Genomic DNA, 18,081 nt, shown 5'->3' with positions numbered 1-18,081 from the left:
CAGTGGTGACTCCTGCTACTTGACCACGCACCCTACTCCGGAGCAGGCGTTGTACCCTACCATCCCTCCTGATAGGGACGACAAACATTTTGACGGCTGGGCGAAGAAGGTATTCTCTTCTGGGGGTATGGCGCTTCAGGCTGTGGAACTGTATTTCCCTTGCTGCTGATCATATTCCCGAAGGGGAGGAACGGATGGTTTCCTTGCTATCGTGCAGGATGGCAAGGATGCCATGTGTGAATCCGTTCAGTCGGGTCTGGACATGGTTGATTGCGTCAGCCGGTCCATGGCGGCGAGCACCATAATGCGCAGGTTTGCATGGTTGCGGAAGTTGGGGTTTGCTCCGGATGTGTAAGCCCGGCTCCTCAACATGCCCTTTGATGGTGACCATCTTTTTGGCAGCAAGGCTGACGAGTCTTCAGAGGTTGCAGACCTCCAATGCTGCAGAGAAATCGTTGGGCGCTGCAGTTCGCCAACCTCCGCCTTTTCGTCCTAGGGGACAGCAATGGAGGGGAGGTTCCTTTTCGATATTACTTGTCATTTAGTAAATTGAGAGGAGCTGCAAGTCAAAGGGGCAACCGTAGGAGTGCCAGAGGTGGAAAACAAGGTACTTGAGGTGCCAAGGCCGCGCAAGCAGTTGCCTCTTTGCCCTCAACACTGCCGCAGCCGCTTCAGCTCAGTCATGAGGCCCATGCTTCTCCAGTTGGGGGAAGGCTGGCACACCATCTCGTAGAATGGCGTGCCATTACTTCAGATGTGTGGGTTCTGGAGATCATGGCCCACGGCTGCTGTCTTCCTTTCCAGCAGAGGCCTCACGACAATCCACCAGGGAACCTCTTTGCAGAGTCCGGATCCGCTCCTTGCGCAGGAAATTTAATCCCTGCTGGAGAAAGGCGCCATAGAACTGGTGCATGTAGCAGAGAGGAACAAGGGATGGTATTCCCCCTTATTGTTTGATTTCCAAGAAAGACGGGGGATTGAGACCCATCATGGACTTGGGCGGTTTGAACAAACTCCTCAGGAAGGACAAGTTCAAGATGGTTATTCTCTCTCAATTCCTCCAAGCTCTTCAACTTCAGGACTGGTTGGTGGCTCTCGACCTCAAGGATGCTTATTTGCATCTGCCGATCCATCCAAAGCACAAGAAGTACCTGAGGTTCGCGGTTGGCGACTCACACTTTCAGTTTCGGGTCCTGCCGTTCGGATTGACCTCCGCCCCGAGGGTCTTCACCAAGCTCATGGTAGTGGTAGCAGTGCACCTCAGGAAAGGGGGGATTCACGTCTACCCCTACCTGGACGATTGGTTGATCAGGGCATGCTCTCCCAAGCAAGTCCTGGATCATCTGTCACCTGCCACTCCCTCCACAAGCTGGGCTTCTCCCTCAACTTATAGAAGTCCCATTTGACACCAATTCTGAGGCTCCAGTTCATTGGAGCAGTGCTCGACACGTCCCTGGGGCAGTGTTTTCCTGCCCAGGTGAGGGCTCCTCACATTCAGCAGATGGTGCACAAGTTTCAACTTGCCCAGACTCTCCCAGCGTTCGAGTTCTTGAGACTGCTCGTCCTCATGGCATCCTGCATTCTTCTGGTGCCAGAGGCCAGGTTGCGGATGAGATCTTTGCAATGGGCACTCAAGCTCCAGTGGTCTGTCCTCCGGCAGGATGTCGGACCCTGTTCAGGTGCCGTCTTCGGTCGCCCAGGACCTTCTGTGGTGGGCCGACAAAGGCAATCTGATGAGGGGGGCTCCATTTTGGCTGCCCTGACCGGAGGTGACGATCGTGACGGACGCATCCCTCACGGGAGGAGAGCTCATGCAAACGAGTTGACAGTGGTCATTGGTCTCCGTCGGAGTCCAGACTCCATATCAATCTGTTGGAGCTGAGGGCCGTCAGGCTGGCCCTGAAGGCTTTTCTGCCGACTGTGTGAGGAAAGAATGTCCTGACGGACAACACGGTGGCCATGCACTACCTCAACAAAATGGGGGGGTTGGTGGCAGGGTCACTTCCTCTGTGCAGGGAGGGCGATGCAGCTCTGGTTCTGGGCAATCTAGCAGGAAGTTTCGATCTCGGCAGTTCATCTGGCAGGAGACGAAAACGAGACGGCGGACGCTCTGAGCAGGCAGAGCGCGATCTCTCACGAGTGGGAGTTGGCTAGGAGATTCTCCTGGAGATCATTGCCCTTTGGGGGACCCCTCAATTGGATCTTTTCGCCTCCACTGTCAACCGCAAGTGCGAGAGGTTCTGTTCTCGGGAATTTCCTCCAAACGGAGCCTTAGGAGACGCGTTCGTAGTGGAGTGGTCATTCCTGCTGCTGTACGCGTTTCCTCCAGCCCCCGTCGTCCCGCAAGTACTGCGGAGGTTACGGAGGTTCGGTTCCCGGATGATCCTCATTGCTCCGGCATGGGCCCGGAGGACGTGGTACCCGGACCTTCTCGACTTGTCCATCTGCCCTCCACGTCGTCTTCCCTACTGAGACGATCTGCTCTCACGGGGGGGGGGGGGAGGGGTCAGGTTCTCCATCCAGAGGTCAGATCCCTCAACCTTGGTTTCTGAAAGGTTGAGGTATAAGGATTGGGACCTCCCTGAAGACGTGATGGAGGTGTTGCTTTCGGCCAGAAGGCCCGCAACAAAGTCCCTGTACCGTTGGAGAAAGTTCTGAGTCTGGTGCAGGGTTGGGAATGTGGATCCTTTTGCATGTGAAATTCCCATGGTACTGTCTTTTTTGCTTTCCTTGGCCCACAGGGGCCTTCAAGTGGGTACCATTTATAGGTTACCTGGCGGCGCTGTCCATGTTTAAGCGCTCGTCTGAAGTGTTCCTATTTTAAAATTCCTTTAATTTCTCAGTTTTTGAAAGGGCTCCCTAATGTGTTCCCTCCGTCACCTTTCCAGGTGCCCGGTTGGGATTTGAACCTTGTTCTCAAGTTTCTAATTGGTGCTCCGTTTGAGCCTTTGCATTCATGCCCTTTGAGACTGACTCTTAAAACTGTATTTTTAGTTGCGGTCACTTCCGCTCGCAGAGTGAGTTACAGGCACTTTCAGTTAAGCCACCCTTCACTGTGTTTCATAAGGACAGGGTTGTCCTTAGAGTTCGTCCTTCTTTTCTTCTGAAGGTGGTGTCGGAATTTCATTTAGGCCAGAAGGTTGTTCTTCCGGCATTTTATTCTCCTCCACATCCTGGTAAGGAACAGGAGAGGCTCCATAGGCTTGATCCTAGGAGAGCGTTAAGCTTTTATATTTCACGCATGTCCCGGGTCAGAGTGGACGATCAGCTCTTCATTGGTTACGCTGGAAAGCGTTTGGGTCAAGCTGTGACGAAACAGACTTTGTCTAGCTGGATTATTTTGGCTATCTATGAGTGTTACCGCTTGGCGGGTAGGGACCCACCGGTCAGCTTACGGGCCCATTCTACAAGGGGTATGGCTGCCTCTACTGCCCTCCAGAGGGGTGTTCCTATTCGTAATATCTGTGATGCAGCCACCTGGGCTTCGGTACATACTTTTGTACGGCACTATTCCCTCGATTCCATCCGGGGGCAGAATCTGGCCTGTGGTAAGGCGGTCCTTTACTAAACAATTTGATTGGGCTTGCTAAATTTCTGTTTTCTAAATTCTTTTCCCACCTCCTTGCATTGGTACTGCTTTGGGAGTCTGTCATCGATATGGAATACGTTGGAGGACCCAATCCCCTCGAAGAACAAGTTACTCTCTTACCTGGTAACCTTCTTTCGGTGGGATGGTCCGATGACGTATTTCATATCGCTTCCTCCCTACCTTCCCCGCTACAGAATTTCTTATGCGATTGCAGCTTACGTTTCCTCAAGGCTTTGTGTGTCAGACTGGCAGAAGACTGCTGGCACACGTTATGGGGGAAAAAACTACAACTGAGGCTATGGGCGTCGTGCGTCCTACTTATAACATCCAGTGACGTCGGCCGCCGGAGGAGGTCCTCGAGGGCGGCGTATCGACGCAGGACGCAGAGGCCGAAGATTTTCCGAAGCAGCACAGCTGTGGTGATTACTGTCATAGATATGGAATACGTCGTCGGACCATCCAATCGAAAGAACGTTACCAGGTAAGAGTAACTTGTTCTTCTAGCCCATTTACTCTGATACTGTTTGTCCCTCATAGGTGGTAGCTTGTTGTATACTGTTAATGCTGGGAAAGGCTTATCTAGAATTCATTGGAAGATTTAGTTGTCCTCCCATGCACTGAGAAAGTGTCTAACCTTTGTCCTCCCTTAACCTTCTTTCTACAAACCTCGGAATCTGTGGTTTACTAGTTTGATATATAAAGGCCATTACTGTCCTTGTGATGTCCCCTCAGGGTGTAGGAATTGTGTAATAAGCATATCCAAAGATTATCCACTAACTTGTTCTGATTCTGTACAACAATTTAAAAGTATATTTACATTGTTACAACCGCCTTTTTAAAGGATGCTTATTTATTAATTGATAAATTACAATTAATAACTGAAACCTTGAGTGCAAGTGTTACTTGGTTACTAGTATTTACGGATTTCATTTGTACAGCTCCCATGTACCCCTCTTGATATGGGCCTGGCTGCTCAGTCACACTAGCAACTTGTGTAGTGCAGACCTATACCAAAAGGTGGGTTACCTAATACCAAGCAGATGAGTATTGTGTAGTCTCAGTGTGACTGCACCATTTCTTACCTAACAGTGCTTTGCCACAGGCTGGGCACCCATTGTTCCATCAGGTTCATTGCCACATATGACGACCAGCATTTGATGTATTTACACATGTTGTAAGTAGTGATATGTTGGTCTGCGTTGCCTCAAAAGGTGCATTGACCTGCCATAAACTGCAGCATATCTTAATTGCATGATCATGATTCATTTTGTCATAGATTGTGGCTCTGTGTTAAAGTATGGACACACTTGGCTGGCCACTGTTTTGTAGCAGCTGCGGCCTAAAGTATGTGCAAGGGACACACATTTCAGCATTACACTGTCTAGATCGCATGCTGTGACATATTTGACTCGCGTTGACCGCATGTGGCCTCTGCATGATTCTACTCTGCATCCCGCTAACCATTCTGAGCCTCTAAGGACTGGTAGTGTGTAGGTTATCTTGACATAACTACCAGTGGCACAATTGTACACATTCCTCACGCTGTCATATTACTTGGTTTAAACCATAATCGGCTTAAAAACATCTATTGCGAAGGATCTATGTAAATAACATTCAATTAAATTGCAGTCATGTTTGTATGTGCCAAATGCCTTTCCACAAGTATAGGCAGGGAGGGGACATATCTGTAGGGATTGAAATGAAGAGTGGATAAGTAGGAGCAAAAGCAGCTCCTGGGTATCCAGAAATAGCCAGTGGCCAGGAGCCAAAACCGGGTTACGGTGAGTTTGTATCTAGTGTGCTGCAAATCTACTTCCACGTAAGATGCATATATATTACTTTGTCCATTAGTTACGACCCCGTATGCTTTGAATGTTTTATAGATGTGTCCCATTTTGGATTTAGACTGTCCCAAAGGTGCACAGACCTAATTATCATAGGCGTGTTGCTTTGGTATTTGTTGGTGTCAAGCAAACCAGGTACTTGTAAGTTTCAAGCAAAAGCTAAACAGCCCCATCTTCTCTCAATTTCGACCTCCTGTGACTAGGGGACATTTCTCTACTCTAGGCCCACCCACGCACTCATACCCCCTCTAGCTCTTTAGCCCCACCCAACCTATACCCTCTATTCACCCACCCACCTACCTTACCTCCACGCTCTACTCTCTCTCATACTTCCTCTCACACTCACTTTATTTCGTTCTATCTCACTCTTACCCTTTCTCGCTCATATTTCCTTTTGCTCATCATTTATGGCACCTTCTGTCACTGGTTTCCCCCTTGATCTATTCCCCTTCTTATTCTCTTGCACACCCATTATCACATCCACCTTTAAAACTTTTCACTCTCCACCCTGGTGCCTATAATTGTATAATGCAAAGAACAGTAACCGCCCAAACTATTGGCATTGCAAATGCTTGTTTACCCATGACTCTGCTCTGGTAGCACAGTGATGAACTGGCAAATCCCGGAGGTCTTGCCACTTCTGACAGTTTGCAAATGGGCTTGTGCCAAAAATCGTGGTCTCTTCACCTGATCTTTTGGCCTGAGTTCACATGTTTGCCCTTTCCAAGTGAGTTTTACAGCGCTGTCAGTGAGAAATGTCAATATTACTTTGATAACATTGACCACTAATGCTTCATTGTGTCTGGTGTTTTTCTCTGGCCCTCCTTTTCATGTCCTTGATGAGGAGATCTGAGCGAAAAGGTAAGTGTGGGAGATTTATGTTGCTTGAACCCCCTTTTAACAGGACAAAAAGTGAAATCCAGAGTTTGCAAAGATGTTTTTGAACTTGCATCAAAAATGACAGACTGTGTTTTAGAGCCTAGAGTATTATAAAAATGTTGCACTTTTTGGATGACTTAACGACTTTAAACATTTAACCTTTGTGATTCAAGCATATGTTCCTATTTCCACTTCCAGGTATCACCAGCGAGTACTGTACATAGATATTGACATCCATCATGGCGATGGCGTCGAAGAGGCATTTTATACCACAGACCGTGTTATGACTGTATCATTCCACAAGTATGGCGAATACTTTCCCGGAACTGGAGATTTAAGGGTGAGATGACATTCCCTAAATTGAATCTCAATTTCAGCTTTTTGCGATACAATTTATCTTAGAAGCCCACATATAGATAAAAAGAAATAAGTGCACTCACAGTAGTCAATAGCCCCCTTAAAGTCATAAATACTACATATGCTAAAGTACATATTCAGAAAGTCAAGTGTATGCAATTGATAAAACCAACAAGGATGAAGAAAAGTGGAGGAGTGCATAAAATGGAAATCATAACATAACGCTTAACATTTGCCATTAGTTTGCAAAACAATCCCCTATAATTCAAATGTCATTGAATAAAATTACAGGAGGTACCCAGCTGAACAAACGCAACAAAAAAAGCATTAGGGTACGGGATTACTCCCTTTTGTCCTCCTACGTCAGGCCCATAGCAAAAACCACCCTGTGGTAAACTTGGAAAGCGGAACCTGCTGTTGCCCTTCCAATCGCCCTAGGGACTCCGAAAATGATGATCCCGACCCAGGGCCTGGTGAGACCCACTAGACCCACTAGACTCAATAAGACCTGCATTCTGAGCCATTCCATGCCGTGCTGCGACCTTGCTGGGCTGCAATATCCTGGGACCTCAAGCTATTGTGCAGTCTTCCGAATTCCAATTCTCGCTGAAACTTTGTGGACATCCTGCTGGATCTTCAGAGGCACGATTCCATTCTGAAAATTCAAACCCCCCACCCCCTAACACCCACCCCCAACCTCACCCCTTACTTGTTCTAACAGTCTTCCTTGGGAACTTTACTTTTGCTACTTAAGAACCTATCCTGACCTGCCTGTTGGACACTAGACCCTAGTGACCCCCTTTCTGCCACTGAAACACTCTAGCTCCAAGAATAAGGCAAAGACTTGTAAGGATTGGGCATTATGCCTAGAAAAGAGAATAAGTGTTGAAAAGATACTTATTTGCTGAAGAGGTTGGTTGATAACTACCTCTGAGAGTGAACAGTTACAAAGGTTATTACTTACCTTAGAAATGTTCTGCCATTATGAAAAGTATATGTAAGGTTATTAATCACTTTAGAAATGTTCTGCCATTCTGTAAAGTCTCACTTTCCTTAAAAATGGTTTCACCATTCTAATAGAAAGTAGATGTAAGGTTATTTTACTCCCCTGTGAATTGGTTGTTCCTCTTCCCAAAACTAATGCTGTTCGCTTCACTAACTATTTCTTTCAGATAATAGGTGTATAGGTTTCCCAACTGAGTCCTGCTTCCCCTGACTTGCTGTTGCCCTGTCCAGAATAAGTCTGCATTAGATTTCACCTATCTAGAATCACTGAGTCATTCATAAAGTGCAACACTGGGTTTTGCTTTCCCTGGTCTGGTTTATACCTGCCTTTCAAGTTGCTGATGACTCCTTTAAAAGGTGTATAGGTTTTACTTACCTTGAGGTAGCCGTTTTCCATCCTAAAATAAATTACAAGAGTTACTGCTTATCTCAATCTGTGTTTTACTGATCTCAAAAGCACCTGTAATAGAAAATTACATCCTTTGGGTTTTTCTCACCTAGTATAACTTTGGGGTTATTACAAAATAAGTTATAGGTTGTTACTGTAACTAAAATAAGTGTTCCAATATTCTCAAAATCTATACTGTCCAGTTGGTTTACTAAGGGATTTCCTGCTGGGGGTCACATTACAACTGCTAGTGTCTACTACCCTTGTATTACTGAAAGTAATCTAAAAGTAACTATTGGTTTGACTTCCCTCGAACTCCTGTTAGGTTTTCCAAATTGGGTTATATGCTTTGGTCTGTGCACCTTCAAGCATAGTGTTGTTTTTTTATAATGTGTTTATCATCTGTGATGGTACGTATTCCCCTCAAGAATTATCTTGGCCTACTTGTATTTAAATAAAACATTTATTTTTTTACAATACATAGGCCCTCATTACGACCCTGGCGGAAAGGGTTTTACGCCAGCGTAATGCATGGCGTACCTTTCCGCCTTACTACGAGTTCCCGTAGCGCCATGGTGGTTTTTTCGCCTGGTTTTTCCGGGCGGAAAAATCCATGGCGCTACGGGACCTGTTAATTACGCCACCGTAATTTACGGTGGCGTAATTAACGCCTTCCCCACTCCCATTATACCCTATGGGGCAAAAATGGGAATGGGGAAGGGTAAATGGGGATTGGGGACTTACCGCCCCGCCAAGGTCGGAATGGGGTGGTAAGTCCGCCAACCCCCATGGCGGAGTTGGCAGCTCTGCGCCATGGACCATGGTGCAAATTGCACCATGGTCCTCCGCCAGGGTCGTAATGAGGGCCATAGTGTTTCAGTGTTTCTTTAGGTCCATATGTATATTACAATTTCATTGTACTGATTCTACAGCCCTCTCTCCCTCCTAACATAAGCCTGGCTGCTATGTCTACGCTACCATGAACTCTAGTGGTACAGCCTTATACTAAAAGTGGAGTCTTGTACTGTCTGTTTAATGGTTTTATTCAGCCCTTAGTTGGACTTCAGAAAAACAGTGCTAACAATAAGCAGGTGCGAGATAGCTCCCAGCTTCCCTAAATTACGAACCCTGTATGTAAGCCTTATCTATCCAGGTTCACGTAAAGGTGCACTCGATCTCCTCATGGTTAAATACAGATGAAATATTTTACCATTTAAAGAGCATGGAACAAAGGCAAAGAGCTGTCTGGGTGCTTGCAAGGGCTGTTGAAGATGTGGCACACTTTGTTCATTTGCCCTATGTACAAGGACAAAGAGCCAGAAATGATCCTTCAGATTTAAGTGGTATGAATTCTACCGGCTACCAGCCAGTTCTACCCTTTTTAATAACGTGTAACAATCCAGCTGTCTGCTATGCCTTGGGATTGTATTTATGCAAGGCTGTAAAATGAAGAGTAGGGTTTTACTGTGAATGTAGGATGTTTGCGTTGTTTTTTTGTTGTTGCATCTATTGAGATCTTTTGAGGGTGTTTTCTCACTCCGAAAGAAAGACAAAACCAATATGGAAGGCTTTGCACGTGCAGAGGGTAAGCTATTGTGTCTTTAGGGTAATGATACAAACCTCTAACCCACTCAATTTGCAAAGCAGCTCCTCTTGGCTTTGAAATGATCGTACATCTGGCCATTCAAGAATAATTCATCACCAGAGAGGTGAATGTTTCAGTTTACAGCCCATATTTTAAAGAACATTTGTTTAGTTTTAGAATTATAGTCCTCTAACAAGGCTGCTCATTTTGTAGGTAGATGTGATGAAATCACTTTTTGTTTTCCTCCTTTGGGACAGAGGTGGGCTCTGGGTACTAGGGATGCCCACTTGCTAAGTGAGGAGTTACCTATAGGTGCTGGTTGGGACACAATTCTGTTTCTGCAGCTCTCTAGTCCCTTTTTATGGGACCCCCCAAAACCGTTTTGCTTTTTCCCCCTGCTGGTTTTCTTGGATCCTTGACTTTTGTGAACTGGGGGACCTCTAAAACCCTGTCACAGCAACCTTTTTTTATGTGCTGGCCTATTGCTGCTAGGACAGTCGTGCTTTTCCAGCCCCCCATTTGGTCCCAGAGTTTTTTCACACTAATAGTGCTTTGAAGTAGGCCTATGGCAGCAGTGATTTAGTTCCAGCTTCAACAAAGGCGCAGTCTTACTCCATTAGACGCCCAATATAACTGTAATGATTGATGTACTAACGCAACTTTTTAATCCCTGATCCTGCAATTCTATTTTGGGGGCATCCCTTTGTCTGTAGGGACCAGGAGGCAGCCATAAAATGGCTGTTGGGCTGACACGGGCTCCCTCTGAGTCCAGCCATGCACACTCCAGTGTGGTTTGAACTGGCCTAGCTTGGTTTTCTTCCACAGACATGGCAAACACATCTGGTTTGGGTGGACCTTTAGTGTTTGGCAGTTTTTAGGTCTATCCTGAGTTTCCGACTATAGAGGTGATGTCCTCTTCGAGCAAGTGCCTCAAGGTAGGGCGCTTCCTTCACCTAGAAGAGTGGTGGGATGCTGCTATTCCGTCGTCTCTTCATGTTGGGATGTACTGGGTTACCCCAATGCATTGCTCCCATCAGGTGGGATTGTTCTTTCATGGTTTGCTGGCTGCCCCATTTTGCCTCTTTAGATGCCCAGACCCTCTTGGTCGGGTTCCTTAGTCTTGGTTATGCCCTGTCGCTGCTTTTTTGTTGGTGGGGTCATCGCCTGAGAAAATGGATTCTATCTTTCAGCTGCCGCTCTGACTTGTTGCTGGTTTGGGGTTCAATTCCCTGTGTACCAGCCCTAGGAAAGAAACCCTGCACTTACTAGGTTTTCCTGTCTCCAAACTGACTTTTCAGTGACTTGTCCCCAGTTCCTGGGATCATCCTGAGATCCCTTGGAATCTTCTTTTGCTTGTGCCCGCCTGAGGACAGGAAAAATGTGATTTTGGACACCCCTGCTCTATCCCTACTGTGACTCACCATTGATTTCCATTGGCCCCAATTCTGCTTTGCTTCCATCAATCTCCTGCTGGCTCGGTTTCAAACCTAGAACTAGTGGTCCCTAGGACATACTGCTTCGGCTGCAGCTTTGTGGTAAAACCTGTATTTGCCTAGCTTTATATCCATATTCTCTGTCTGTTGAATTTGTCGTCCTGGTTTCTATGGACAAAACGAAATACCAACTTGTGTGCTCCTTCAAACTATTGAAAACGTACCTGGACAATATTATTTTGCCCACCTTATGTCCTTTGAGGTATCCATCAAAGATTGTGACTTTACGAAGTGCCAGTGATTTATTAGGGAAAGTAACACATAATCACTGCTGTACACTCTTCAACACTTAATGTCAGAGCACCGATTTAGCAAGTGGCAAGCAAGGGAGAATGCTGTTTGAAATGTCTAAAATTGTGTAAAATATCAGAAGTATCGTAGGGGTAGGGTGGGGAGGGGCTGCTTTGAGTTTGAAAAATTTCACTTTTTATATCCTCACAATTTAAATTGAAACTTGGTGTCTGTCTTTTTTTTGTTGTTGTTCAGCAACTTCATCTTGAGTGCAAAGACAATAAGGAGTATGAGAGATGAAAAAGCAAAACAAGTACGATCTGCTCTAAATATATAAGCAGACTTCAAAATGTGCACTTGCCACTAGACATTGGCTAGTGAAAAATTGTCTTTTGGCGAGTAAGAAATGGTAGCTCTGTTTATGTGGAGCAGTAGTAGTTTGCTACTTCTATGGGTAGAAGGGAAAACTGAACAGATCCTTTTCTTTTTTTTTTCTTTTTCTCTGCTGATAGCATTGTTGTGGGGCCTTCTGCTTAGATCCTGCTGCTGTCGCATGGCTGGTCTGGACTACTGATTTGCCTAGGACTCTTATGCAGGTCACTGCACTGTGCTCTTTTAAGACCAGCAAAGTAGACATAGGTCCATATGTCATGCTTGTGCTCTTAATCGTAGGCAGATCGCAGTCAGATCTTCATGGAGCATACTCTACTCTTACCATACATAGGAAGTTGCCATTTTGAGTGGGACCGCAAATTGAATTAGCAGTTTTTGTGGAGAAGACATCAAGAGTTCCAAACTTTACTTTCGTCTAGCAGTGTTTCTTCAGCAGCAATTCCCTGTGTCGAAGCATATGCAAACCTTGTATCTTTCCATCCTCTGAATGGGGAGATTCACTTTCCAGATCTTGCAATGAAAAACTAATAGTGAATATTGTATTAGACCCATTACCTCAAGTTGCCTGAAGCTTGTTCTGTGAACCTCCATTTAGGGTTAGTGAAACAGTAAATCACTAATAGGTAAGCATTCTTCTTACTTGGAACATAGTGTTGAGACAATTGTATTGAAACAATATAGGGATATCTTTTGTGGTTTTTCTGTTTTATAATAGGTGCATAGCACTGTTGTATACATAGCTGTTCTTAAATTAGGGTAGGTCCTGTGTAGAATATGGAAGAAATAGTCGTTTTTTTGGTGGTTTATTTTTCTTTCCAAAGGCATTCTCGGTGTTAATCATGTCCAGTTTGGGTATAGAGTGGTCTATGGAAACACAGAACACCACCAGTAATTAGTTAGACCAGGAAGTACAAACATATACCATGCTTTATTAGACCATTTAAAAACATACTAAGTAATGAAATCTCTCGACAAATATTACTATACAACATCTGTGTGCATTCACGTTTAAGAGAAGTGAGACTGCATATGGTTCATAAACTAATGAAACACAAACCAGTAGTCAGATCCATAAAAAGCATAAACACTTTTAGAGCAACACTAAAACAATTCCCTAGCTCTTTGTAAGTCCAACCCCAAGAAGGATTGAGGCCTTGTGCCCTAAAGTCATCAGTTCCAAAGTTATTCTTTTCTGTTGCGTTTACTATGTGATTGAACGATGACAGTGTTTACGACTCAGATTCACAAAGTCGGTGCACGAACAAAGGAACTGGCCCAGCTCAACTTCTGTTGATGAAAGAAGGCTGAAAATGCAGGAGCAGGCGTCTTGTACAAGCTGAAGATCCTCAAGGTTCCAAGTATGCACTCAGAAGGGCGATGGCTGTTTGGAAGTAGCCAGAGAGAGCCGGTCAGTCCACCAGTTGGTCCAGGGACACTTCTGAAGGCACAGATCTTTGACCGGGGTAGAGACTGGTTGTTCTTATCGGTTCAGGGGGTCAAAGTACCGACTAAGGACTTCTTGAGATCAGGAAAGAAGGTGCAGGGATTCATTGGGACTTGGCTGGAGGCAATGCTGGTCAGCTGCAATTGTTGACCTCGGGTTGTCAGCGTGCTGCACTTCTTCGTATGGGTCTTGGCTCCACTGATGATCGGTTGAATGGCTGCAGGAGTCCTTTTATCCAAGATCTGGACTGGAAGCTTGTCCAGGTTCAGCAATGCTAAGGATTTGCACTATTCAAACTGGTAGTGGCTATCCCAATCATGGCTAGCCACATCTGCCCAGCAAGACATTCAGCCACCTGCATGTTGACTGGGACCAGACAGTCCCATGCCCCATACAAACTACCTCTTTGCCCGTGAAAGCCAAACGATGGGCACAAATCTTGTGGAACAGCCGCTATATGGTGCTAGACACCTTTAGTAGCCATTTGCGGTATATGCAAAAGTAAAAAAGTTAAATAAACAGTAAAAAAAGATCTGCTTTCCATCCTGGACACATTGTATCATTATATCGTTTGGGTTACAGTGTAACATTTGAGTTACAAAGTAACAAAGTCGTGTTGGAGCCTCTCTACTGAGAACTAACATGGGTCTTTGTTAAGCAAGATTGCATGCAGTACCCTGTGGGAGACTGCACCAGCCTTGACCTCTTGGCAATAGATAACCAACCTTTGGTATAAGCATGTACTACACAAGTTGGTACAGTGACTGAACAGCCAGGCTCATCTCAAGAGGGGTCCATGTGAGCAGTAACGTGGAATTCAGTGAAGAGTATCCAAATAAACACTTTCACTCAAGGTTTCTTGATTAAACTATTAATGTATTTATCAGCCAGTTGAATAACCCTTCATTAGAAGGGAGCAGTATATAAGTGTTAGGCAAGATTGTATGCAGTACCCTTTGGGTGCACTACAACAACCCTGACCTCCTGGCAATAGGAACCCAACCTTTGGTATGAGTCTGTACTACACAGGTTGGTAGCGTGTTGAGCAGCCAGGCTTATCTCAAGAGGGGTCAGTGTGAGCTGTAGGAGTTAGAGATTCACAGTGACAAGTATTCAAACTCTTACACACAAGGTTTCCTGATTAAACAATTATTAATTTAACAGTCAGTTAGGGTAAGCCGCCTTTAAAAGGCGATATAACCGTAACGCTCAAATACACTTCAAAAATACACTCTTAAGATGTCTAAATCAGTAAGTACCCTTTTGAGATGGCCCACAGACACTACCTACACCCTCAGGTAACTTCAATAATTAGGGTGCTGGGGACATTAATATATCACTGTTGCATTTAGAATCAGATTTAGGAATATGCCAAACGGAAAAAAGGTTATTAGAACAAAACAATGGATCACACAAATATCCTGAAGCAGGTAAGTATTTTTGGTAACCCCCAATGCAAAATCAGTTAACCCCTTCCTTGAAGGAAGACACAACATCTAAGCAGAGGAGAGACGAGTCATTCAAGGAGCCAGGCCAGCTAATGTTAAGTTAGCAAAAGTCTAGATGAACTGAAGCACTTCTTGCAGGTAAGTAAGTCTTGCACAATGTTTTAGAAGTCTTTGTAGAATAAGAACTACAAAGTAGGGACACAAGCTAATAAGGCTAATAAAGCTAAGAAGCTGTTAGCAACTCTACAGAGGAAACCCAGACAAGTCTCCAATGATGACAAGCAAGGTGGCACAGCAAGAGGTAAGTTCTTTCATACTTTACACTACCTTTAGGTTGAAGAAAAGTGCAGCAGATGACTTCTGTTGACGTGCAGCTCTGCAGATCCTGGTATTCCTGGGCCTCCGTCGTGGGAACAAAAGGGAGGACTTCTTGGGACTCCTGCACTGCAATGGGATGGTCACTGCTCGCAACAGGCAATCTTCAAACAAGTGGCACTTTGGTGTTTAAGCTCCTTGTGTCTACCGCAAATAGCAACACCGTGGGTCCTGGCTGTCGAGATGGGCAACCATGCATCTGGGGTCCCTCACTCAGTTGAGGTGGCTAAGGCTCAGTCAGTCCTGCTTCCTGGGAGTCGGAGGATCTTCCTGAAGCTCTTGGCCAGCTTAAAAGCAACGCACATGACCTTGTGTTCCTCTCCCTGGCTCTTCAGTTCCAGCAGCGACTGCAGTGAAAATTCAACCAGCTCCGAGAGGATGTCCAGGTAGCTTACTTTGGAGTTGGTTTCTCCTACCAACTCTAAGCAGACCTTCCAGAATTTTGCAGCTTGAAATGACAAATTTTGCTGCACAAACCTTTATTTGTTGAGTCATTTTTCGGGACATTTTGTTGCCACATTGCAGGAAATAGGCAAGAGAGCCAGGGTATCATCATTATGTATCTTTTGTATTAATTTAATAGGAAGAGTCCCAGATGTGTCTGGCTTGGCAGAATAGTGTTTGATTTAGCTACATTTCTGGTTTAATGTTCATGCCTATTTAATAGTATGAACTAAATTGATAATTATCAGTTGTAATGCTGAAAATATTCCCCCTCTATGTTCTCCAATCCCCCAAACACCCACACGCCTCTCTCGCCAACACACATCTCACCAACTCTCCATCACAACTTGCATTCCTTAACCTCTCACTCTGTCATACAAATACTCACGTGCTACGTCATACTGTCAAGTCACAATTTTCACTGCCCAGCCCCTGCCACACTCCAAATCATACTCCCTACTCACACCTTACACTCTACAATTCCTCCCGCAATATACTTTCCTTCATTCTTTTGTGCTGCTTCTGCATCTTACATCCTCTCTCATTCTATCGCACTCTTCCCTCATCCTTTTTCCCAATCTGCAGCTCACTGCCTCTTTCTGGCCAACCACTTCCTCTCTGCTTTCTGGCTCACTGACCACACGCTCCCTCTACTTTCTGTACCTCTGCTCGCTCTCAGATTTCTGGGCCACCGCATCACTGCTTCCTCTGCTCTCTTGTGCAGCGCTTCCTCCACTGACCCACTGCTCTCCCTCTGCTTTCTTGCCTATCACTTCACATCTCACCCATCACTCTCCGTCTCTCTCATGGTGTAACCATTTTTTTTCATTGTAGATTTTGACCCAGTTCCTTTAAAAAATGGGGCATTTAAAAAAAGAACAGAGGATATGATCTTTTTAGATAACCCATTTTTGGAAATGAGCAGGTCACCTTATTCTCAAAGGTGACTGGCGCATTTCCACAGGCTTGAGCTGTAGCACAAATTGTGCGCTGGCCAGCTGCCTTGAATGGTGTTCTGGGTTGTTTGACCGAAGTGTAATTATTTGCGGCTGAATTGACCGTAGTCAATTTTGCTGCAAATTGATTTGCACTTCAGCCAAACAACCCAAAATGTACCGATGACCACCACCGCACCCCCTCCCCTCAACTGCTTGGTCGCTGCCGCTTCCCCTGCAACCCTGCGGTGCCACATCCGTCCCTCTAACGTGAGTCGGATCTGACTCCGCAGGGTCCCTTTTTCGTTATTTTCTTTTTTTTCTGTCTCTGTCTCCAATTTTGAGGAAAAAGGGGAAAACACTTCTGCAACCACCCTGGACCAAAAATACTGAACATGGGGAGCGGGTGACACCCCCGCAACACATGTTCAGTATTTATAAAAATCAATCGAATAGTACTGGACGAAATAGGTCAAATTGTAACATTCGATCGATTTTTGTCATCAAAATGGGCAGTACTTTGAATAGAATCTCTCTCCCGACAGTGTTCTGCAAGCTCCCAGCGCCTTTCACAGGAACAGGCCCTCCAGGTGCCTGCCACTGTAAAATGCGACCCAAAAAATGCATTTTTATCCTGCAAGCGACACAGCAGCGGTTCATACCTTAAATGAACTGCATGACAGGGTCGGGAAAGACCTTGTCATGCAGTGGCAGCCCTACATCCCATGCGCGTAGGGTTGCCTACAATTTCTGCTTATTTAAAAGTGCATCTTGCTTGGAAATGAGGGATGCGCTTTTAAATTGACAAACGGCCTTTTTCACCTCCTTGATCAAATAAAGTGGCATCTGAATGGGCACTCATATAAAATGTGCCCATTCATGTGTCCCTTGTGGATTGGGCTGCACTTTTTTGGGGCGCAAGTGATGAGATGTGTTGGCGTGTTTCATTTCTTGTGTTAAAAAAAAGTTGAGAACCTGGCACCCTGAGTATTTTTTTTAAAACAGTAATTTTTGCAGATTACTTTAAAAAAAAAAAAAAAAAGTAAAAAAAATATATATTTTTTAAAGATGCTGTTTTTGCACAAAACGGCCGTTTTCGCGGCATTTTGAAGGATCGCAAAATCGCTATAAGCTGGAGGGTCTGTCTAAGGGAGAAGTCGTCATTCTGTCGATACGAATTTGGAGTTTCAGCACAGTAGCAGGGCTTCACCGGCAAACCAACGTTCCAGGAGTTGCAGCATGCGTCCTCTTAAAGTTCTTCTTGGGATTCCTTCGTCCAGTGGTCGACTCTGCCTTCCAAGCCAAAAAGCCTTGCCTTTTATGCAGGTTTCTCCCATTCATTCCAGCATAGCTTTCAGTCACCCAGCAGGGTGGCTGTCCTTGCCGGACAGCCAGCTGGCCAATCACCTAAGAGTGCATTTCAGTCTCCTAGGAGACACAGGGAGTTTCGGGCACCTCCCTCGCTTCCTGCCCCCGCCAGACACCCTGGAGCAAGAGGCGGGCTTCACTCATGAATCCTGCCAAAGGCAAAACGAACAAAGGGACTAAACCTGGTTTGGCATGCAGAATAAATCTCAAGAAGGAGCTTGCCTCAAAGAAATGGCGAAAAAAGACTGGGTGATTTTGACAAAAATGGCACCCTTGGGTGCTTTACTGCAGCTGCGAACGCAG

General features: G+C 45.4%; 1 protein-coding gene across 1 annotated transcript in view; it reads left to right on the top strand.

Moving 5' to 3' along the window:
* Window positions 1-18,081, top strand: part of HDAC2 (histone deacetylase 2) — a 427,626-nt gene that overhangs the window by 184,969 nt on the left and 224,576 nt on the right. Inside the window, exon 6 of the mRNA XM_069607858.1 lies at window positions 6,511-6,652. Within this exon, the coding sequence (XP_069463959.1) occupies window positions 6,511-6,652 (142 nt within the window). The remainder of the gene's footprint in view (window positions 1-6,510; window positions 6,653-18,081) is intronic.

The sequence above is a fragment of the Ambystoma mexicanum genome, chromosome 4q (assembly GCF_040938575.1).
Source record: "Ambystoma mexicanum isolate Mex_15411 chromosome 4q, UKY_AmexF1_1, whole genome shotgun sequence".
NCBI lineage: Eukaryota > Metazoa > Chordata > Amphibia > Caudata > Ambystomatidae > Ambystoma > Ambystoma mexicanum.
This window is presented reverse-complemented; position numbering and strand designations above follow the sequence as displayed.